This window comes from Kluyveromyces lactis (assembly GCF_000002515.2).
Source record: "Kluyveromyces lactis strain NRRL Y-1140 chromosome A complete sequence".
In the NCBI taxonomy this organism is placed as follows: domain Eukaryota; kingdom Fungi; phylum Ascomycota; class Saccharomycetes; order Saccharomycetales; family Saccharomycetaceae; genus Kluyveromyces; species Kluyveromyces lactis.
Window position 1 is genome coordinate 741,421 of NC_006037.1, and position 21,235 is coordinate 762,655.

The following is a 21,235-nucleotide window of genomic DNA, read 5'->3' on the forward strand; positions in this document are numbered from 1 at the left end:
GGGGGCCCGATGGCCCCCTTGTCTGGTCAAGAGTATTAGCAGCTGCGAAGCAGTTGCTTGACAAGAGTATCATCTGCAGCAGATGTGTGTTTGTAATCCGTCTCCGTCTCTTCCCCTTATCAAATGCCAAAATAAGGATATAATCTCATTGCCAATCTTTAACAAACCAAACTTCTTTTCAGAAAAACTTATATACAAACCAGTAAACCCTACTGCAAACAGCACCGTACAAGATCTCAGATCACCTCATAAATTGCTGGAATTTCTACTCTACACAGCGAGCGTATAGAAATGTCAGATCAGGTTTTGGATTACTGTTTTGGTGCCTATAAACACACTGTTGACGCTGTCTGTAATTCAGGCAAGAATACCGTTGATCTAGCCAAGGGACTTGTTAAAAAGACTAAATCATTATATGACAAGTCGTTGAAAGGTCTTTCAGATGAGGAATTGGCCAACTTATACGAAGATCCTGCTATACACTCAGAGTCCACATCGAACATGTTCTCTAAGATGGGGAACAGAGTGTGGGCTCATCGGGGTTTACTCCTAGTAGGGGTAGGTTTGACATCTGCGGGATTGTTATTGTATTCGTCTACGCATTACTTGATGAATGCTCTGCCAACTCATTTGACGGATGACAATCAAGTACTACTTGTTCTAGGTGATATTAGAGACCCTGTGGTCAGAAACCAGGTTAATGAGTTGTACAGAAGAAGGTTTATCGTTTTCGTTTGTAAACGGAAATTGAAATATGGTACTGGCGAACCAGAAGATGATTTCACCATCGATGACCTGACTTCTGATGATGGTGGGATTTTCTACATCGACGCTGATAGCTCTGGGTTGGCTAGCTTTATCCAATACATGAACGATCATTCAGAGAAACAATTAAGATCGATCTTGTTCATGCCAAATCTTTCGTATTACCCCTCAGGTAATACTCTTTCCTCGAAACTAGTCACCAATGAAGTGCAGGAGAATATTTTGAACTATTACGGCGTCCTTGAGAAACTAATACCCCATTTTGCTGGGAATGCCTTTAAGAAATTGCAATTAATCTTCTTTAACCCATCCCTTTCTAAGAATTTACAACTCAAGCACCATTCCGTAGAACATTTAGTATCGGGACTCATCTCTACGTTCTATGAGACCATGAAAATTGAATACTCTCACCAGTGTGACGTTTACATGTGCCATATTGGGATCCTCGGAATCGGAGGTAACGCTAGCACTTTCAAGTATTTATCCGTGAAAGGTTCAAACATATCGAAATCGTTATGCGAGCCCATTTATCAGTTGATTTTGTCAAGAGACTACATGTGGCTACGCTTGAAAAGATGGCTAAGCGGTAGTATCTTATACTGTGGTAAAGGTAGTGCTTTGACAAGTTGGCTAGGGTATCTATGTCCACTATGGTTACTTGATTTGTTCTAAAACCCAAAATTCACAAAGCCTAAGATATCGTAGAAACAGAAACTGGGATAATACACTTCCCTTGATGGTTGAAGTTCTCTTTTCATGTGTTTCTCTGTTGCGTGCTTGTTGTTGCTTTACCTATGTTTTTCTCTTCTAACATCATTATCGGATTATGAGGCAAATATTACCTCTCTATAGGGTCTATATTATAACGCTATTATTGAATAATTATATATTATTTACATATATGTCTATGTCTGCTTGTTGGTTTTTAGTTGTTATATATATATATATATATATATATATATGATTTCCTTATTGATGGAATAGGGACCTAAAACTTTCCAAAATCTCATAATTGAGATGCTAGATTCTTCAATTGTTTCAAAACAGCAACCTTGGCAGTACCACCAGTGGCATCTCTTCTTTCAACGCTCTTTTCGAAGTTAAACACTTCGAAAACATCTTGTTCGAATCTTTCATCAATTGACTTGTACTGTTGCAAGTTGATCTTGTCAATACCAGATACGTTCAAAGATTCAGCAAGGGCAACGGCTTGGCCGGAGATATGATGGGTTTCTCTGAATGGAACACCTTTTCTGACTAGATAATCTGCAAGGTCTGTAGCTAACATATCCATTGTTAGAGCACCTTCCATTTTCTCCTTGTGAATTGCCAAAGTGGAAATAACACCAGTGGCAATTAGAATAGAATGTTCCACAGTGGTCAAACAATCGAATAATGGTTCTTTGTCCTCTTGCATGTCCTTGTTATACGTGGAAGGGATTGACTTGATAGACATCAAGAAACCAGCCAATTGACCAAAGACTCTACCTGACTTACCTCTCAAAAGTTCCAAAGAATCTGGGTTCTTCTTCTGTGGCATTAAAGAAGAACCAGTGGAATAAGCATCGGACAATTGGATGAAACCGAATTCCGCTGTGGAGTAAATAATTAGATCCTCAGCGAAACGGGAAATATGGTTCATGAACAAAGAACCCCAGAACATAATTTCAACAACGAAATCTCTATCAGCAACTGCAGTCAAAGAGTTACCAATGACACCATTGAAATTCAAACCTGCAGCCAAAAACTCCCTATCAATGCCGTATGGATGACCAGCAAGGGCACCAGCACCCAATGGAGACACGTTCAATCTTTCCACGATCTGTTGCAGTCTCTTGTAATCTTCTGTGAAATAAGTCGCATAACAGGACAACCAGTGAGCCCATCTAATTGGTTGAGCTCTTTGCAAATGGGTGTACCCTGGCATTAGTACATCTATCTCTTCTTCAGCTCTTTGTAAGATAACCTTAATCAAAGACGATAGAGCTGGCAACACAGTACCGTTCAAGATATCACGACAGTATATTCTCATGTCAGTAGCCACTTGATCGTTACGAGACCTACCGGTATGGACCTTACCAGCAATTCCGCGACCAATAATCTCACCCAATCTTCTTTCATTGGCAGTATGGATATCTTCGTCATCCGCTTCTCTAACGAACGAACCATCGCTCCATTCTTGTTCAATTTGCTTCAAACCAGCATGAATCTTACTCAATTCATCCTCAGTCAACAAGCCAATTTTTTGCAAACCACTGGTGTACACTTTAGTACCTTCTAAATCTGCCTTGTACATCTTATAATCATATGGTAATGATGCATTGTATAAATGCATCAATGGATCAGTCTCACCAGTGAATCTACCACCCCACAATTTTTGTTTCTCAGCCATTTTTCCGGTTACAGTTATTAGTTTAGTTGTCCGTCGTCGTCTAGTTGTAAGATGATTTGATCTATCAGCTTACCGATGGTACCACTTAGCAAACACAGAAGTCAATTAAAGTATCACATCTTTTACTTGAAGCAACATCCTTCAGAGTGATGAAGCCATTTCTGATATCAATATTCAAATCTTATCATACAGTGAGTCAGTGAAAAAAAAAAAAAATGAGAGCGATCATGTCGGATCACGTGAAATGTGACTAGCTTGTCCTCCCGAAGCATCGCAACATCACATCTATCCTTGCTTGCTCAGTTACTCGTTAACCTGGGACGTTTATTGCATGGCTTAGATTATGTTATAGCATAAATACTTTTGAATGAGAAGAAGTATAGGTTTTATACAAATATTAATCTATTAACGGTATTTTCTTTCGGGTCACGTCTATATCGTTCTCTGTTGCAACCCACAGCTCTGTGGCTTTATGGCTTACATCTACCAGAGAAACGTGGATATAGGGAACAATCTCTGACGGTGAATCTGTCACATAACCATGCTAAGATACGTTCAGTACCCAAACCGTAACCACCATGAGGACAAGTACCGTATTTTCTTTGGTCGATGAACCAGTAGTATGGAGCAGGGTCGATACCTTCACGCTTGAAACCGGCCATCAATTCTTCAGTGTCGTCGATTCTCATAGAACCACCAGTGATTTCACCGACAGTTGGCATCAAGACGTCGACAGATTCGGTAACACGTTTGTCGTCGTCACAACGTTTCATGTAGAAAGATTTGATTTCCAATGGGAATCTAGTCAAAAGAATTGGAACACCGATGGTGTCAGTCATCTTTCTTTCTGCAGCTTCAGCGATATCGTCACCAAATTGGAACTCTTTATCTTCCTCGTTCTTAATACCGTGTTCTTTTAACCATTCGATGGCATCCTTGTACTCCATTCTCTTGAAAGGAAGTTGAGGTGCTTGGAAATTAGGGTTCAATTTCTTGACCAAAGGACCAGCAACCGGGTCTTCTAGCACGTATTGGATGGTCTTAGTGATGACACGTTCGATGTGTGACAATAAATCGTCAAAGTCCAAGAAACACAATTCCGCTTCGATATGGGTATATTCGGACAAATGTCTTCTTGTATGAGACTTCTCAGCTCTGAAGGATTCTTGAATACAGTAAACGTCACCCAATGCAGCCAAACATGTTTCCAAGTACAATTGGGAGGATTGGGTCAAGAAAGCTTCTTCACCGTAGTAGTCTAGTTTAAACAAAGTGGATCCACCTTCGACTTGAGTCTGCACCATACATGGTGGGTTGACCTCAGTTAGTCCCTCTTCATCGTATACACGACGAATAGATTTCATCAAAGCAGCACGCACCTTCATTACAGCGGACAGTGTTTCACCTCTCAACATTAGATGTCTTTGATCCAAAAGAATCGAAGGATCAGCATTTTCTTGAACTCTGTTGGTGAAAGCATTTTCACCGGATGGTGCCGGGCCAACAATTTCAAAGTAATCGACGAATAATTCAACACCACCTGGTGCACTCTTGCTCTCTGGAACCACCTTTATGGTACCATACAATGTGATTGTAGTTTCTAAAGTCAAATTGACGATTTGGTAAGATCTAGCCAAATCACCAGTCAACACAGTTTGCAAGAACCCAGTACCATCTCTCAAGATGATGAAGACAACAGACTTATTGTTACGTAGTCTGTGAACCCAACCGGAAACCTTAACTCTCTTGTCTACCGCATCGTAAGCAGACCGGATCTTCCGGCGTTCTGCCTTTGGTAAACTTAAATCTTCTTCAATGGTGATGTTCATAGCTTCTAGCTTCTTAGCAGCATTCTTAGCCTCTTGTTCCTGCTGTTTCTGCTCCAATTCCTTTTGCTTAGCAGCCTTCTTCTTCAAGCCTTCAACACCCTTCTTGGCCTTCTTCAAAGCACTAGCACTAATCTCGACGTACGCGCCTTCTGCTCCATCGTCTTCCTTCTTGAAAACATAAATTTCCTTTGGCTCACTTTCAGCCTTGCTATAAAGAGCAAATGCAGCGGTCTTAAATGGCTGTTGCTCGGTACCAGCAACGGTTGACTCGTCAACACCACTGAATTCGTTGACATAAACTGACATGGTTTGTTGTTCGTTAGATTTTAAATTTATTTCCTTGGAAATGACTATCCAAAACTATTGGAAAAATTTCTCTTTAAAAATACAAATTGGTTCTTTAGATTGAATGACACCAATACCAGGTAACAATACAGGCAAAGACCAAGTAATAGTCTCTATTATATAATTGTTAAAACCTTCTTGTTTGACTCATTATTTTTTTCTCTTCGAAACTTAGCTTTCCGTTTCGTTGTTGAAGATGCAAAAACTGAAAAATTTTGATTTCGAACAATGTGTTTCAACAAAATATTAGGAATAAGATAAGTGGACAAAGGCTTATGATAAGGGATTGCGGTTTGTTTATAGCCCTAGTTTTTGGTAGTTGTTTTGGTTTTCCATCAGATTCTTTGTTATTTACACCTCAGGTGAACACGGTATTAAAACAATGTCCTTAGAAGAAACCTTTAGCAAGTTACAGATTAATGCATCTGACGATGCAGTTGTCGTGAAGTCTTTGGTCTTCAAGCCAAAGACACCTAAATCTCAGACACCTGTTCCGATCGTTGTTGTTGCTTTGCACAGTACCACTACTCCATCTGGGTTGATTGCCAGTGTTACTTCTACGAAGGACCCAAGATTAGCTCGTGATGAATTATTCCAAAGTCAATTTAAGATCCAGTCTGGTAAGGAGTTCCATTTAGGTCATTTGGCTCAGGCTGAGGGTGCCTTCAAGTTGTTGTTGGATCAACAATTGGTTGCATTGGCCGATGATACCGTCTTGCAATTGAACGATGAAAAATTCGTTAAGAAATCTGATTTGATCGGTAAGTATTTGAACTCATTTGAACCATTGGAAGTTGATTTCTCTCAGGTCGTTGAAGTTGCTAAGAAGGAGGCTTCAGCTCCAGCTCCAGCCAAGTCTGCTGCTTCTTTGGAAGATGCTAAATTGATCGGTGTTACCGTTGATAAGGCTTTAGATTTCTCCGGTTGGTACCAGCAGATTTTGACCAAAGGTGAAATGTTGGATTACTACGACGTCTCTGGTTGTTACATCCTAAGACCAGCTTCTTACGCTATCTGGGAACAAATTCAAAGATGGTTTGATGATAGAATTAAGGGTTTAGGTGTACAAAACGCTTATTTCCCAATGTTCGTTTCATCTCGTGTCTTGGAAAAGGAAAAAGATCATATTGAAGGTTTCGCTCCTGAAGTTGCTTGGGTCACTAGAGCCGGTACCTCTGAGTTGGATGAACCAATTGCTATTAGACCTACATCTGAAACCGTCATGTACCCATACTATGCCAAATGGATTCAATCCTACAGAGACTTACCAATCAAGTTAAACCAATGGAATTCTGTCGTTAGATGGGAATTCAAGCATCCTCAACCATTTTTGAGAACAAGAGAATTCTTGTGGCAAGAAGGTCACACAGCTCACTTGACCAAAGAGGCTGCTGAAGAAGAAGTTATGCAAATCTTGGACTTCTATGCCGGTGTTTACGAAGAACTATTGGCTGTTCCAGTGGTTAAGGGTAGAAAGACCGAAAAGGAAAAGTTCGCTGGTGGTGATTTCACTACCACTTGTGAAGGTTACATTCCTCAAACTGGTCGTGGTATTCAAGGTGCTACTTCTCACCATCTTGGTCAAAACTTCTCTAAAATGTTTAACATTAGTGTTGAAAACCCATTGGGCTCAGAACATCCAAAAATTTTCGCATATCAAAACTCTTGGGGTCTATCCACAAGAGTTATCGGTGTCATGGTCATGATCCACTCTGATAACAAGGGTTTGGTGATCCCACCAAGAGTTTCTCAATTCCAATCTGTGGTCCTTCCTGTCGGTATCACTACTAAGACCTCTGATGAACAAAGAGCAAAGATCCATGAAAATGCCAGAGCCATCGAATCTAGATTGAAGAAGGCTGGTATCAGAGCCTTTGGTGATTACAACGATAACTACACTCCAGGTTGGAAGTTCTCTCAATACGAATTGAAGGGTATTCCATTACGTATTGAGCTTGGTCCAAAGGATTTGGAAAAGGAACAAGTTACTTGTGTTAGGAGAAACGATGGTAAGAAGATTGTTGTTTCTCTTAACGATTTGGAAAAGAGAATCCCAGAAATCTTAGAAGAATTACAACAAGATTTGTTCAACAAGGCTAAGGAATTATTCGACACTCATAGAGTCATTGTTGATGAATGGAAGGATTTCGTTCCAGCTTTGAACAAGAAGAACGTTATCTTGTCCCCATGGTGTGGTGTCGAAGAATGTGAAGAAGATATTAAAGATGCTTCTGCTAAGAAGGATGACGGTGAAGAGATTGAAGTCGATGATAAGTCCCCATCTATGGGTGCTAAATCCTTATGTATTCCATTCAACCAACCAACTCTAAAACCTGGTCAAAAGTGTGTCAAATGTACTCGTCTTGCTAAAACTTACTGTATGTTCGGACGTTCCTACTAGTAAATTAGACTGTAAGAGGAAGGATATAACTATTACCCTATACACAACTATCACTGCATTTCACCAACACTTTTTTATTATATCTCTTTAATTATCATCGCTTGTTATTATTATATCATTATTACTATTATTATTATTAATTAGCCATTCCACATTCAAACAACCTGTGATTCCTAAATACTGATGTTGAAGAATAATATATCGTATTCAATTAAATAAGGGCAGTCTAGTACAATATTTGTTAATTAGTAACTAAATAGTAACTGAGATAGAGTTCTCATAATATGCATCATTTGATACTCCAAAATTCTGATCTTTTGACTTCTTCCACAAAGATATCTTTGATCTGGATGTTACCGTCATCCTGCTCCTCCAAGTAGGAAATCTGTTTCAATTGGACGACGTTCTCTATGTAATTCAACATTTCATCATAACACACTGCAATCTGAGAGACTCCATGGGCATCATCGCTTGTGACATACCTGATCGACGGTGTCACTTCCTTCGACAAATTAACAATGTCTCTATGAGGGTAAGGGTCAACCTTGCCCTTACGAAGTCCAGCACTGTTAATTTCCACTACTCCACCATATGAGACCACATACTTCAAGCTCTCAACTATCAACTGTTTCACATCAGACCATTGAGTCATCACTGACTCAAGATCCTTCACCAAAGTACCTCCTTCGGACAAAACCTGCCCAGATTCCAAATCCACACGCATATCATCCGGCAAAAATAACCGTATTAAATCAAAATGACCAACGACTAATGGCTGCGTCGTTTCCAACATCTTCCTTTGAATTGTAAAATAATCATATAACAACTGTCTAAGGTTGTTCCCACTAACCTTCAACGCTTCGTTCCACTTTTCTTGATTAAAATCAATTGGGATATTGTGAACATGGTGAACAGATCCTACCATAAACTGCAGTACATTATTATTCCTCCTTAGCAGTTCATTCGCATACCGCATATGTTCCAAGTCACAACCTTCAATTTCAAATCCAATCAAGATATGTAAACCGTTCTCACTGGCGGTTTCTCTATCTTTAATCCTTTTAGCGTGAATCATATACGCCTCGAATTTCTTTACAAGGATCTTCAAATCCTCTTCAGTGGAACTTTCATTAGTCTTCTCCTCAGGGTACAGTAATTCCAGTTCTAACCGGGGCATATGCTCCGTCATGCACCATGTGTGAAACTTGCGTCTCTTGACTTCAGTAATGATATCCTCTAATGGATCTACACCGTGAGCAACATAGTCTCCGGAATGAGAGTGATGTGAGTACATGGTAAAAACCTTCCAATGTTGAGGTTCTTTCTACTCTCGGCTGTTATGTGATTCAGATAAGGTCAATGGAATGAAGTAGCCCTTTCAAGGTAACGATGCTGGCAATATAAACTGACCTCTCATATTGCAAGTTATCAACACTTTCTTTTTTTCTTTTTTTCTTCGAGCGTTGTTTTCGACCGCTTTTGCAGCACTTAGAAAATTATGCAGAAGACTAAGATCAGCAACACTTAAGAGCCACTATCATCTCCCTTGAATCACAAAGAGGTGGAGCTAACTAAATTTTATACGACTTATCACCACCGTGTCTGCATTGGCAGAACTACAGGTGAGTTTTCAACACATATTCATTCGGATATACTAACCGAAGAATCATCTGATATATATCTGAATCATGCCATTACTCAAAGTGTTTGCGGCACGGCCTCGATGGTTGCTTCCACACAAACCCTTTATCTAAACATCGATATTTCCATATCAGTATATATAGAGAAAAGTTGAAAACATCGGATGGTTTTTGTTCAAATCACTCTTGTAGCAATTGCAAAGTGGTAGAGAGAGAAGATAGAATCGAGTGTTTGTAAAGTTAACAGTATCAATATGGCTAAAGTTGTGGTTGTCGGTGCAGGTATCTCTGGTTTGAGTGTCGCACACTCTTTATTGGAATTATATGGTCGTGATAAGATTGAAGAATTAGTTATCATCGCTCGTGATATCCCAGGTACTTTTACATCGTACGATTACACTTCACCTTGGGCAGGTGCCAATTGGGATTCTTTCGCAGCACCAGATGATCATGCTCAGATTAAAAGAGATACGGTGACTTATGAGTGGTTCACTGAATTGGCTAGATCCAAACCGGAGACTGGGGTGAAAGAGTACACATTGAAGCTGGTGACAAGAAAGGAGACCATACCATGGTTTGTTAGAGATAATTTTGTCAGAGATTTGAAGCAAATGTCTGAAGAAGAATTAAAGTACAGAAATTTGGATCCGCAAGACTACCATGGATTCGAATTCACTACTTTCACTGTTACTCCATCTACTTATAAGTTCTGGATGGTCAATGAGATTAAGAAAATGGGTGGTAAACTCAGACAACTGGCAAAGATTGATGCCATTGAGAATATTCCTGAAATCGTTGGATTTGTGCCAGATTTGGTAATCAATGCTACGGGTGTTCATGCAGGTCAATTCTTGAGGCATTATGAACCCTCAGAGGTTGAAAAGGTGTACCCAGTGAAGGGTCAAATCGTTCAGATTTATGAGGATTTACCTTTCCAAATTGTTGTGGAACCGTTGCCAAAGGATGATAATCCTGCAAGCGATCAATTCTTGAACATGTTCCCTCGTGGTGACGGTGGTTGTATTATCGGTGGTATTATGAGGAAAAACGATTGGTCAAATACCGTTGACGATGAATTGACAAAGAAAATCGTTGAAGTTTGTAAACGCCATACACCAGAGTTGAAAAATCCAACCATCTATAACTCTTATGTGGCATTGAGACCAGGAAGAAAAGATGGTGTCAGAGTTGAATACTCTGAGTTCGATTTACCAAAAAATCAAGGGAAACTCAAGGTGATCCATAACTACGGGATTGGGGGAGCTGGTTACCAAGCATCCCGTGGTCTTGCCTTGGAGGCTTCCGCTTTAGCTGCTGCTAATGTGTTAGGTCTACCTAAGTTTATCTCAAGAAAAGCTTGTCCATACAAATTATGATGCAGAGACTTCATACCACTCTTTATATATAATTTAAAATTCACTTCGATGTATCGAATCGCACTTCCTCGTAACTGTATCTAATAACAAGGCTTCATTACAAGTGGAGTGTATCAGACTTCCTGGGAGGGGACAGCAGAGATAGGTAAGAGACAAAACCAAAAAAAAGAAAATGGACGAGTCCGGAGTCGAACCGAAGACCTCTCCCATGCTAAGGGAGCGCGCTACCAACTACGCCACACGCCCGTAATTCTTGAAAACGGAAGTTTTTATAAATACAAATCCACTTGAAATTATTACGTGTAAATTCAATCCCAATCTGGAACACTACTATACATCTAGATGATGTTCGAGCGATACATACATAATCTAGAGATGAATAACATTAAGAAAAATATAGAGGCACATCAAGTCTCGTCAGGCTATTGGATATTCGAAAATAAAGTCAGACAAGTCGTTTAATGTGTTCTCACGATCTGGTAAATGAAGTGCATCCCACTGTTGTATCAAAGGCGCAGGCGCACCATTCACCAGCTTTATCTTCTCCATAAACAGAACCCATTAATCTATGGAAGAGAAAGAACATGGGGCAGAATCAGGAGTGGTTTGAAAACAGTTTTATTCTTTTCAAAGTTGAAATTCGAACTGAAAAGAAAGCCTCATAATTACGAACCGACAGTCATTCACTCCACATAACCAATATAAACTTATATTGGCTGTTAATGTATGGCGACGTTTCAGTAGTTTGAGGTGCGTACGCTGCTAAGGGCGACGGCGGTTTATGATACACTCTAACTATTATCACGTTCAGAGTCTAAAGTGGTAGATGGTATGCTGAAAGACCTGCTTTTCGTTATTTTTATTTATTTTTCTGAACATGAAAAAATCATTCAGCTTCAATTACGCAATGTTTTTAGGGCTGACTTCACCTTTGGCTCAATCTATTCAAGATCGATGGTAAAAGCTGGCTTTAGGAAGGAGTCTGCGGTTTCAAACTGAAGCTCAATTTGCCGGATTTGTCCTTCTGTGAAATAGACCTGTGCTTAAAACCGCTACTCGAGGGATTTATATATAACAATAAGGTGATATCATTATGGGCCTGCTAGCACTGGCTGAAACATCCTTAGGGTTTATTACGAGAATACTGGCGACCTTATATCTTTATACATTACAGTTAATGATGTCTACCGTGTATATGAGTGTACGCACTGTACACAAGGTAGTTATTCATCCTGTCAAGAGGATTATACATTATGTGGTAGTGATTCCATCAGAAATAATATTTAGGAATCTGGCTGCACTAGTACTGCTTCCTATTAATATCCCATTGTACATTCTCTTTGGATCATCTGTGAAAAGTTTATATCATTCCTTCGATGCGAATGCGACAACTTTCGGTGTGATTATGCTATCTCAATATGTCTTGAGTATGCTAATACTGGGTTTCACATTGGGGATAATGACAGGGGTGTTCCTCTCAAGTTTCCACAAATTCGTTCCTATTCCTAATATTTATTGGGAACCCTCAATTGGTGGTTTCATTGAATCAATTAAGGGCCTGCTCTTCTCTAGGCCCACAGAAAGTCCGCGGGAACACCCATATAGGGTACCTATACCTCGATTGTCAACAAAAAGACAATCGAATATGCCAGATTCCTCATTATACACGGATGCCAACGTTGATGCTGCGGCATCTGCAGCTGTTTCCAGCATATTAGAAACAGCTTCGGATCTTGACTTGGATCTAATGCCTCACCATCAACCTGATATTGGAAATATGACTCCTTTGAGTCTTCCGGATACAAATGAAGATAGTGACCAAGAGTTGGGTTCTGATGAGGATTTGTCTGAAATGTCAAGATTCTGGGGCAATGAACAGGGATATGGAGTAGATACGATAAGGACAGAAATGACAGATGACATAAATCATTTGATTTATAGAAACAGAATCAAAAAAGATGCCGAAAATGTGGTCGATATACGAAATCTCTAAGGAATTTACGAGACACCCCAACATATTGGCGCTCACGAATCTGAATAATTTAAATACATATAACTACTAAGTACACGATGTCGGATGCATTGTAACATAGCTCAGAGGTGGGATGAATTTATCTTGCCAAAAGTTTACTATAAGGATGATGTTAAGATTTGTCCAGGCGGGCTCCAAAAAATAAAGCACTCACGGTGGGGGTCGAACCCACAATCTTCTGATTAGAAGTCAGACGCGTTGCCATTACGCCACGCGAGCTTAATGAATTGAATGAGATGAAAATATTCTCAGCTTGACTATATCAAAAGCATTAATCATGTGGTGACATGCTATAATGAGTTCAGTCAACTCAAAGCATATACACTGAGTATGTTACTTCATTCCAACTTATTCGAAGAGGTATATTTCAATTAGATTGAATAGTAGTCAATGCTATCATTAAAATTCATAGTTCGTGAGTAGGTTGTGCCGTAGTCTTTTTTCCTTTCTGTTTATGATACAATAATTCCACAGGTTTGTTTTCAATTGGTATTAGCGAAGCCTCAATGCATCGAAAACTAAACTCGGTCAGGTACTTCTTTGAACAACAAATGAACCCGAAAGAGAGAAGCTGGTAGTTAATCCCGAGTAAATTCTCAAACCCCGTTCCAATCTGCATACTGCCTGAATACTCTGTTCGCTTGTCAGTGCATTTAATGTTTCACAGGTTGCGAAGTGGTATTGAAAGATTAACTTGCTTACCAGTTTGGTCTAATACTTATAAAAGGCCAGTGAATACTCGACCAATAGTTGAGTCAGTGAAAAGCGTAAGTATGGCCACGGTTACTGAAGAATCTGATCAGCAAGTTAGGAAGCTTAAATTAACCGGACAAGATGGAAATGGCTTCTTGGACATGGTAAAAGAGAAACTTTCGTTTCTCAATACAAAAGTGTACTTGAGACAAGGAGAAGTGGAAATACTTGATCATCCCGTTCAGTTTTATTCAACTTTAAAGAATAAAATCTCTGCTGCTCAAAACAGAGTGTTTATGGCATCTTTGTACTTGGGTAAAACTGAAAATGATCTTATCAACTGTATTTCAGATTCGCTAAAGAAGAATAAAGATTTGAAGGTATACTTTATGGTAGATGGATTAAGAGGTACCAGAGAGACTCCGAACAAATGCTCAGCTTCCTTGTTGGCTGAATTAGAGAAAGAATTCGGAGAGAGAGTAGAAATTAGGCTGTATAGAACACCAGAATTCGTTGGCTGGAAGACTTTGATCCCAAAGCGTTTCAACGAGGGCTTGGGTTTGCAACATATGAAAATATACGGTGTGGACGAAGAAGTGATATTAAGTGGGGCAAACCTATCCAATGATTATTTCACTAATAGACAAGATAGGTATTATGTTTTCAAAAATAAATTCCTTTCGGACTATTATTTCAAGGTTCATCAATTAGTGAGTAAAATCAGTTACAGGGTTCGTCATGCTAATAACGAACAGAAATATCACCTTGAATGGCCAGAATCAAATGTAGCGGTTGAACCTTTGAAAGATAAACATAAATTTATTGAAAAATGTTCGTCTATTTTCACTGATTTTTTAAGAGGACCATCATCTATGGGTAACGCACATCTGATCAAAGATTTTTCTCAATATCCTACCATTGTCTATCCAGTTTCACAATTTACTCCACTATTCCAACCACATCATGATGTGTCAACAGAAAAACCGGGTGTCCTTTCCATCCTTTCTTGTCTTTCAAACCCCATGAGTAGATGGACGTTTACCGCTGGATATTTCAATATGCTCCCTGAAATAAAACAGCGTTTATTAGATTCTCCTTCGATTCAAGGACAAGTAATAACAGCTTCTCCATATGCCAATGGATTCTTCCAATCTCCAGGTGTCTCAGGTCATCTACCGGATGCATACCTATACCTTTCCCAAGGATTCTTGAAAGATGTTCATCGTCACGGAAAAGAAAACCACATCAAGTTAAGAGAATGGAAACATGGTATTGTAAATCAAGCAAACGGATGGTCATACCATGCAAAAGGTTTGTGGTTATCAGAGCCAGGTAATGATAAAAGGCCATGTTTGACTATTGTAGGATCTTCCAATTATACTAGAAGAGCATATTCTCTGGATATTGAAACAAACGCCATAGTTTTAACTAAAGATGAGCAATTAAAAACTGCAATGCAGAACGAAATAGATAACCTCTTGAAGAATACCAAAGAAGTGACATTAGGTTCCTTCGAAGAAGATCCCGATAGACATATAAGTACCGGGGTTAAACTAGCAACGAAGATTCTGGGAAACAGACTATGAGGATTTTATCTTCATCAGATCTCTTGACAATTCTCCCTCAAATGCCATCACTTGTGTATATTTCATTCAAATCTATGTAAATACCCTATGGATCTTTCATCATACTATGTCCTCTTTGGTAAATATGGACTATTTTTTATATAGAGGTACTGTGCTTGGTATAATATAAGCAAAACGGACATCGTTTGACATATGAAAACAAATAGCGGATAAGAGTTCCAAGGTACCAAAAAAAAATTGGTCGCATCAGTACTATTCACGTAAAGGCTCAGTACACCCGCTACAGAGGAAACCAGACTCATTATAACAAACTTAGATGATAAACCCTTAGTACAATTTCCCATCCAGTTCAATGAAATTTGCGGTACAAATTTGACACATTGAAAAAATTGAACATTAACCCAAATATAGTTTACGTGCTCAACATAAAATATACCGAACTTACCCATGTCTGATTCGGGCAAATACACTGTCGAGCACGCCAGGGTAAACACATGGAATACCATGCATAAAGCCAATGTCCAAAATAGATATACGGAAAACCCTTGATGTATGTGCTTAGTTTTCCTGTAATTGATAAGTTGCTTCATCACTTTAAGATTGAAATAGATCATCCCAGTTTCGGCCATCAAGAGAAAGAAATTTACAACCACTTTCTGTCCGTCCAGCGGATAAAACAATGGAAATCTGTTGGCCAATTGCTTCCTTATTAATGGTGAGAACATATACTGCAGACTTATGTAAATCATCATCAATCGAGATATTATGTCTAATGCATACATATCATAGGACAATCCATAAATCGATTTATGAAGTCTATCATACCGTTTCTGATATAGTACACCAACTGACTGCAGTAAAATTAGAAGGATAGACTCCATCATTAATTGTTAGTATATCATTTTATCAAGATCATAAGAGCAAACACTTAGAAATAGAAGGCTTTTGATTCAGTGTGTTCTAATGATAAAAATAACCACCAAATCACATACACTTGCAACCACGCTGAAACATTGTAATAGGACCCTCATATTGTCATCCACTAAAAATACCCTTCCTGTTTAATTCAGCATCCGATCAGATTAATTTCATCGAACCGTTTCCTTTTACCTTTTATCTTTGAAATATGACGAGCGTAACAGAAAGCCTCAAATATGGTGAAACTTATCGATAATTGTTTAAGTTATAATTATCCAATTCTAGAGCCTACACAATTAGTTTTACAACGGATAATTGGTTCGTATCTTCATCTTTATCTTCAATATATACCTGATAGTTCAATTGCTCATTGAAATGTAAAGAATAAAGCATAATGAAATGGAAAATCGAAATTCCAAAATCGAAACTATAAAAAAAATATCTTGAACGCATTCAGATTTCAGCCCAAAGAACAGCAATGCGTTTATAAAAGATAGATTCATACTGTCTGTAATCAGAATAAACTCGATCCCCTTACACAATACTTTGGTTATTTTCGAGTTAAAGTGAGATAGAAGATTGCTTTGTGAGATAATTGTAATCGTTTAAACAAATAAAGTTTATTAAAGTGGCTAAATTTAACAATGGATTTGAATACTGAAGAAGCATCTGCGGACAAACTCACTTCAGAGATTAGGAGGATTGGAACGCTATATCAGTATTATCTAGACCAGCTTACGCCTCATGTAAAATACAGGTGGGCTGCGCTTGGAGGTTTGGTGTTTTTATTTATAGTACGCATAGTTATCAGTCAGGGCTGGTACGTTGTGTGTTATGCTCTCGGAATCTATCTATTGAACCAATTCTTGGCCTTTTTAACACCAAAATTCGATGTTTCTTTACAGCAAAATGAACAAAATGAAGAGATGGAAGCAGGTGAAATGACCGACGAATTCCGTCCGTTTATTAGAAGATTACCAGAATTCAAATTCTGGCACAATTCCATCAGAGCAGCTGTCTTGTGTTTCTTCATGACTTTCTTCTCTGTATTTGACATTCCTGTGTTCTGGCCTATTTTACTGATGTACTTCATCGTGCTTTTCGCGTTGACCATGAGAAGACAGATAAATCATATGATTAAGTATAAATACGTGCCTCTCGATATTGGCAAGAAGAAGTACGCTTCTAAATGAATGACTGAAAAGCCTTTAGCATACTATATATATATATAATTGTATATTATGTCATATTATAAGATATCGATAACAACTGCAAGTTATTTTACACATTAAGCCATACGAACAAACTTTTGTCAATGTAATTGTCCATGTAACTTACCTAGTTGCTTCTTCTCTTCGGTATCTTCATGGCAAACCTTTTTTTTTCAAAGCTTAAAAATGAAATCTGACTATAAATCATGAAATAAAGAGGTATTGGCAAAAGCATACCTTATACACCTGACAGCAATTTATTGAAACAGCACTTAATACAGAACGTACCCAAAGAGGTGTCTCAAGTTAACGGGTAAAGAAGCAATGAGGTTAATCAATAAAGTGACCGGTTCACACAGTGGGGAAAGAGCCATTTTGACTCTTCAACCTCAGGATAAAGAAGATTTATTCACACTGTACAACATTATCAATACTGATGATGAGATCATCTTTAAGAAGAAAGTCACATCCAAGACAGAGGAAGGGGGTAAGAAGAAAGCGACACAGCTTGAAAAATTGAGAATCAAAGTCGTCTCTTCAGAGTTTGAGCCTCAACATGAATTTCTAAGGTATAAAGGTGTCACTACGGAAGATGATTATTCGAATGCTAACCAGGATTTGCCAGTGGGTAAATTCTTCAGTTTCACCATCGATTTCTCTTACCCATTCACATTGATCAAAGATGATTACAATTCATACGTGGATAATCTCGTAAAACAAGCTTGTAATATTGAGGGTCGTTCTGATATGGCAGCTGTTGTCTTACAAGAAGGTATTTCCCACATTTGCTTGATCAATTCATTCTCTACGGTATTAAAGCATAAGATCGAATATAGCATTCCAAAGAAGAAGAGAGGTACAGATATAATGAAGTTTGATGACAAGGTAGAGAAATTTTACAGAGCCACTTATGCGTCCATGGTTAGACATTTCGATTTTGACACACTGAAATGCATCATAATTTGTTCACCAGGGTTTTACGCAAAGACTTTATATGACAAGGTAATGCAATATGCACAAGAAGATCAGAATAAAAAAATCCTTGCAAATACTGGCAAGTTTTTGGTCGCACATTGCTCTACAGGATACTTACAAGGTATAGATGAGGTATTAAAGGATCCGGCTTATAAACATAAGCTTGAAGATGCAAAAAATTCAAAGGAAGCCTTGGTAATGGACGATTTTTTGGATCATTTAAACAAAGATGATTTCAAAGCTTGGTATGGTGAACATGAGATCACAAAAGCGGCTGAGCTTGCTGCTATTGATACTTTGTTAATTTCAGATTCATGGATGCGGTCAGATGATGTTAATGTTAGGAAAAAATCATTAAATCTTATCAATGAAGTGGAACAAACCGGTGGTAAAGCTTATATCTTCAGTTCACTACACAATATTGGCGAAGAGTTAGATCGTCTAACCGGGCTCGCTTGTATTTTGAAATATCCGGTTCCAGATTTGGACGAAGATATTGATGAGGAAGAAGAATGAAGAGGAGTAAATGATTTTAATTAGAATATAATGGATTCATTGGAATATACTAAAATAATTCAATTACATCATATAAACTACCTTAATTAAAATTATAATAAATAAAAACAGAAATAAAGAAAAAAAAATAATAAAAGAAAATAAGAACAAAAATGTAAGAAAAATAATAATAAAAATACACTATCAAGTAGCGACTTTGGCCCAAACCTTATTTGAATAGTTGTATTAGGTTTGCATTAATATATTGCTTACACATCTGATTGTTAACTAAATTTCAAGTTTTGAACAAAAGAGTCAAACTTCTTGCACGTGATTTGATGTTTTTAAAGTTATCCATTTTAATATTTTTATTATTTATTTTAAACTTTTCTCTATTTTTAAGAAGAAATATATATTGTTTTAATTTATTTTGAAAAAATCATTTTTAAACTATACTTGAGTATAAGAATTTATTCTAAAACAAAAATTATTTGTTGCTTTATGTTTCCGAAAATTATTTTATTATTTATGTGAATTATTATTATGAAATTGTCATGCAATATATGTTGATAGATGTTTGTTACTATTAAATAAATGAATAGCATTATAGATGTTCTGAAACAGCATAGGTTTGAATAATAGCATTTATTTCCACTAAGACGCGTGCAATTTAATATTATTTCTCATAGGAGTAGTATTATTTTTGATAAATTATTTTTTTAAAATTAAGTATAATGGTGGGAAGAAGTGATTGTTAATATATGCAGGATATTCTGCAAGTGTACACACGGCTCTAAGTGAAACAACTCAACTCACTCGGAATTACGAGTTATCAGATTAACCATTTCAACCAAAGTAAAGGTTGAAAGATAAATTGACGTTGAACACTATATTCGAAAGCATTTATGATGTCGCTCCGGTTCTTTAATATTTGATGCCCTCTATACTCTATAAGCATATATAAATATATCCTACATTCATGAACACTTCTAAGTAAAGAAAAAGGACAATGCGATTGAAAAATATTGGTTTGGAAAGACTGCGAGATAACACGATAATATTTTGAACGTTCAGTAATCTAGCAACCTGTTATTGTTATCCTTTTCAAGTTGAATATTGGTCATGCTTATTTGATAATCGTTACTATTAGTTGAATATTTCGAATATGTTTCACTGTCATGAATAATATCTTTAAGTACCGGACGATGTGAATTACAGTTTACCGTTTTCAGCATGTGAGTGTTCTCTTTCAACTCACTAATAAATGATGATGTAATAAGTGGGTCAGAGTTCGAGCATCTTATGTTGGCTAACCATTCTTCTTCCGTAATCGTGATGTTAGTCGGCAAAATGTGTTCGTCATTCGTTTGTAGAACATCACTAATCGAACGATCAGCTGTTGTAAGAAAACCAGAAAACGTATGGGGCTTGCCGATACATGCTGAAAGTCTTCCGACAGAAAGAAGTGATTTTTCAGTCAAATAAACATCTCGTTGAGAGTATATTGAAGATGATTCAACTATGGAAGCGGGGTCACAATTCGTAATTGTCTCTCTCTTCATGGATATGTCCCACGGAATTGGCTCAACGAATTGGGGTATGGGATTGGATTGATTTTCAATAACTAATGTACCATCATACATCACTGCATCATATACTTGAGCCTTCAGATTACCATTTACGGTCGCCTTGTCATTCGAGAGCACCCCATTATTTGTTCTCGTTTTGAAGTCAAGAAACCAATGGAGCATACGTTTCTTAGGTTTTTTGTCACGAAATAAAACGGAAGATTGCTCAAAATCGCCAGGTTTTGTATTGAATTGATCATCGTTAATTGTATGCGTTGAGTATCGTGTAGTTAATACTTTGGCGAAATTATTTTTGTCCTCCCTGCTGAGTCGGAGCTTCAATTGGTGTAATTTAGAAGCTAACTTTTCGTTAGACTCATGTAACGCTCTCTTAAGTCTATCTCTTTTTCTTTCGGCACAAGCGACTAATTTTGTCATAATTGGATTCAGTTCACCGCAATTGTGTTATGTTCATATGAAGACACTTTCACTTCCTGATCTCCTTTGAATACTGCTTTCTCAGAACAATTTGTTCAGCGGAAGATTTCGTACCCAGATGAAAATCCAAAGGCGATGACCTTTATCATAGCCATAGAATAAACCTATCCCCAGATTATACTTACGGCAGTTTTGCAGCTTCACATATCCTTCTTTAAGTAAGTCTTTTTTTCCAAACTGAACTAATGACGCAAAAGAGTATTGTCGTTTGAATTGTGTCAAGTATTTTAATAGGACAAGTAGCTTAGTCCTAAATATACTCAAACAGTTCAAGTAAAAAGAGAGGTAACGGACGAGCGACCAATCTAATTTGGGCACTCCTATCATGTATAAATTTCTCATTGTCGCTATATTTTAGGAGAGAAAAGACAGCCCGAACAATGATCAACTTTTCAGTAGTGTTTAATACACAGGAATGGTTGAGACTTGAAAAATATCTGAGAAAATACAGATTCAAAACGAGATAAATTATCAATGCCCTTGGCTAAGTATATATACAGATAATTACCAC

The 21,235-nt window shown here is 37.8% G+C and overlaps 12 protein-coding genes and 2 non-coding genes across 14 annotated transcripts, besides 1 other annotated feature; 7 read left to right on the forward strand and 7 right to left on the reverse strand.

Annotated features, from left to right (window-relative positions):
- Nucleotides 1–291: 291 nt before the first annotated feature.
- On the forward strand, nt 292–1,437 carry YSC83 (Ysc83p; the record flags this gene model as incomplete). Its single annotated transcript, XM_451370.1, has 1 exon — nt 292–1,437. One exon carries the CDS (start codon nt 292–294, stop codon nt 1,435–1,437), a length of 1,146 nt encoding a protein of 381 aa, XP_451370.1.
- Nucleotides 1,438–1,771: 334 nt separating this feature from the next.
- On the reverse strand, nt 1,772–3,157 carry ARG4 (argininosuccinate lyase ARG4; the record flags this gene model as incomplete). Its single annotated transcript, XM_451371.1, has 1 exon — nt 1,772–3,157. The coding sequence occupies one exon, from the start codon at nt 3,155–3,157 to the stop codon at nt 1,772–1,774; it is 1,386 nt and encodes a 461-aa protein (XP_451371.1).
- Nucleotides 3,158–3,627: 470 nt separating this feature from the next.
- On the reverse strand, nt 3,628–5,292 carry DED81 (asparagine--tRNA ligase DED81; the record flags this gene model as incomplete). Its single annotated transcript, XM_451372.1, has 1 exon — nt 3,628–5,292. The coding sequence occupies one exon, from the start codon at nt 5,290–5,292 to the stop codon at nt 3,628–3,630; it is 1,665 nt and encodes a 554-aa protein (XP_451372.1).
- A 421-nt stretch (nt 5,293–5,713) lies between these two features.
- Nucleotides 5,714–7,732, forward strand: KLLA0_A08448g (proline--tRNA ligase; the record flags this gene model as incomplete). The annotated part of the gene is made up of 1 exon (XM_451373.1): nt 5,714–7,732. The coding sequence occupies one exon, from the start codon at nt 5,714–5,716 to the stop codon at nt 7,730–7,732; it is 2,019 nt and encodes a 672-aa protein (XP_451373.1).
- A 289-nt stretch (nt 7,733–8,021) lies between these two features.
- Nucleotides 8,022–9,026, reverse strand: HIS2 (histidinol-phosphatase; the record flags this gene model as incomplete). The annotated part of the gene is made up of 1 exon (XM_451374.1): nt 8,022–9,026. One exon carries the CDS (start codon nt 9,024–9,026, stop codon nt 8,022–8,024), a length of 1,005 nt encoding a protein of 334 aa, XP_451374.1.
- A 600-nt stretch (nt 9,027–9,626) lies between these two features.
- Nucleotides 9,627–10,748, forward strand: KLLA0_A08492g (FAD-dependent oxidoreductase; the record flags this gene model as incomplete). The annotated part of the gene is made up of 1 exon (XM_451375.1): nt 9,627–10,748. One exon carries the CDS (start codon nt 9,627–9,629, stop codon nt 10,746–10,748), a length of 1,122 nt encoding a protein of 373 aa, XP_451375.1.
- Nucleotides 10,749–10,921: 173 nt separating this feature from the next.
- KLLA0_A08514r lies at nt 10,922–10,994 on the reverse strand. Its single transcript has one exon. It is a non-coding gene; the product is annotated as a tRNA-Ala (tRNA).
- An 847-nt stretch (nt 10,995–11,841) lies between these two features.
- LDB16 (Ldb16p) lies at nt 11,842–12,741 on the forward strand (the record flags this gene model as incomplete). Its single annotated transcript, XM_451376.1, has 1 exon — nt 11,842–12,741. One exon carries the CDS (start codon nt 11,842–11,844, stop codon nt 12,739–12,741), a length of 900 nt encoding a protein of 299 aa, XP_451376.1.
- A 186-nt stretch (nt 12,742–12,927) lies between these two features.
- Nucleotides 12,928–12,999, reverse strand: KLLA0_A08558r. The gene has a single exon. It is a non-coding gene; the product is annotated as a tRNA-Arg (tRNA).
- Nucleotides 13,000–13,436: 437 nt separating this feature from the next.
- PGS1 (CDP-diacylglycerol--glycerol-3-phosphate 3-phosphatidyltransferase) lies at nt 13,437–15,059 on the forward strand (the record flags this gene model as incomplete). The annotated part of the gene is made up of 1 exon (XM_451377.1): nt 13,437–15,059. The coding sequence occupies one exon, from the start codon at nt 13,437–13,439 to the stop codon at nt 15,057–15,059; it is 1,623 nt and encodes a 540-aa protein (XP_451377.1).
- Nucleotides 15,060–15,163: 104 nt separating this feature from the next.
- KLLA0_A08602g (uncharacterized protein) lies at nt 15,164–16,073 on the reverse strand (the record flags this gene model as incomplete). The annotated part of the gene is made up of 2 exons (XM_451378.2): nt 15,164–15,906; nt 16,052–16,073. The coding sequence occupies 2 exons, from the start codon at nt 16,071–16,073 to the stop codon at nt 15,164–15,166; spliced, it is 765 nt and encodes a 254-aa protein (XP_451378.2).
- A 548-nt stretch (nt 16,074–16,621) lies between these two features.
- On the forward strand, nt 16,622–17,170 carry RER1 (protein retrieval receptor; the record flags this gene model as incomplete). The annotated part of the gene is made up of 1 exon (XM_451379.1): nt 16,622–17,170. The coding sequence occupies one exon, from the start codon at nt 16,622–16,624 to the stop codon at nt 17,168–17,170; it is 549 nt and encodes a 182-aa protein (XP_451379.1).
- Nucleotides 17,171–17,512: 342 nt separating this feature from the next.
- Nucleotides 17,513–18,679, forward strand: KLLA0_A08646g (uncharacterized protein; the record flags this gene model as incomplete). Its single annotated transcript, XM_451380.1, has 1 exon — nt 17,513–18,679. One exon carries the CDS (start codon nt 17,513–17,515, stop codon nt 18,677–18,679), a length of 1,167 nt encoding a protein of 388 aa, XP_451380.1.
- A 304-nt stretch (nt 18,680–18,983) lies between these two features.
- Nucleotides 18,984–19,178: a sequence feature (Centromere Klla0A).
- Nucleotides 19,179–19,728: 550 nt separating this feature from the next.
- On the reverse strand, nt 19,729–20,664 carry KLLA0_A08690g (uncharacterized protein; the record flags this gene model as incomplete). Its single annotated transcript, XM_451381.1, has 1 exon — nt 19,729–20,664. One exon carries the CDS (start codon nt 20,662–20,664, stop codon nt 19,729–19,731), a length of 936 nt encoding a protein of 311 aa, XP_451381.1.
- Nucleotides 20,665–21,235: the final 571 nt, after the last annotated feature.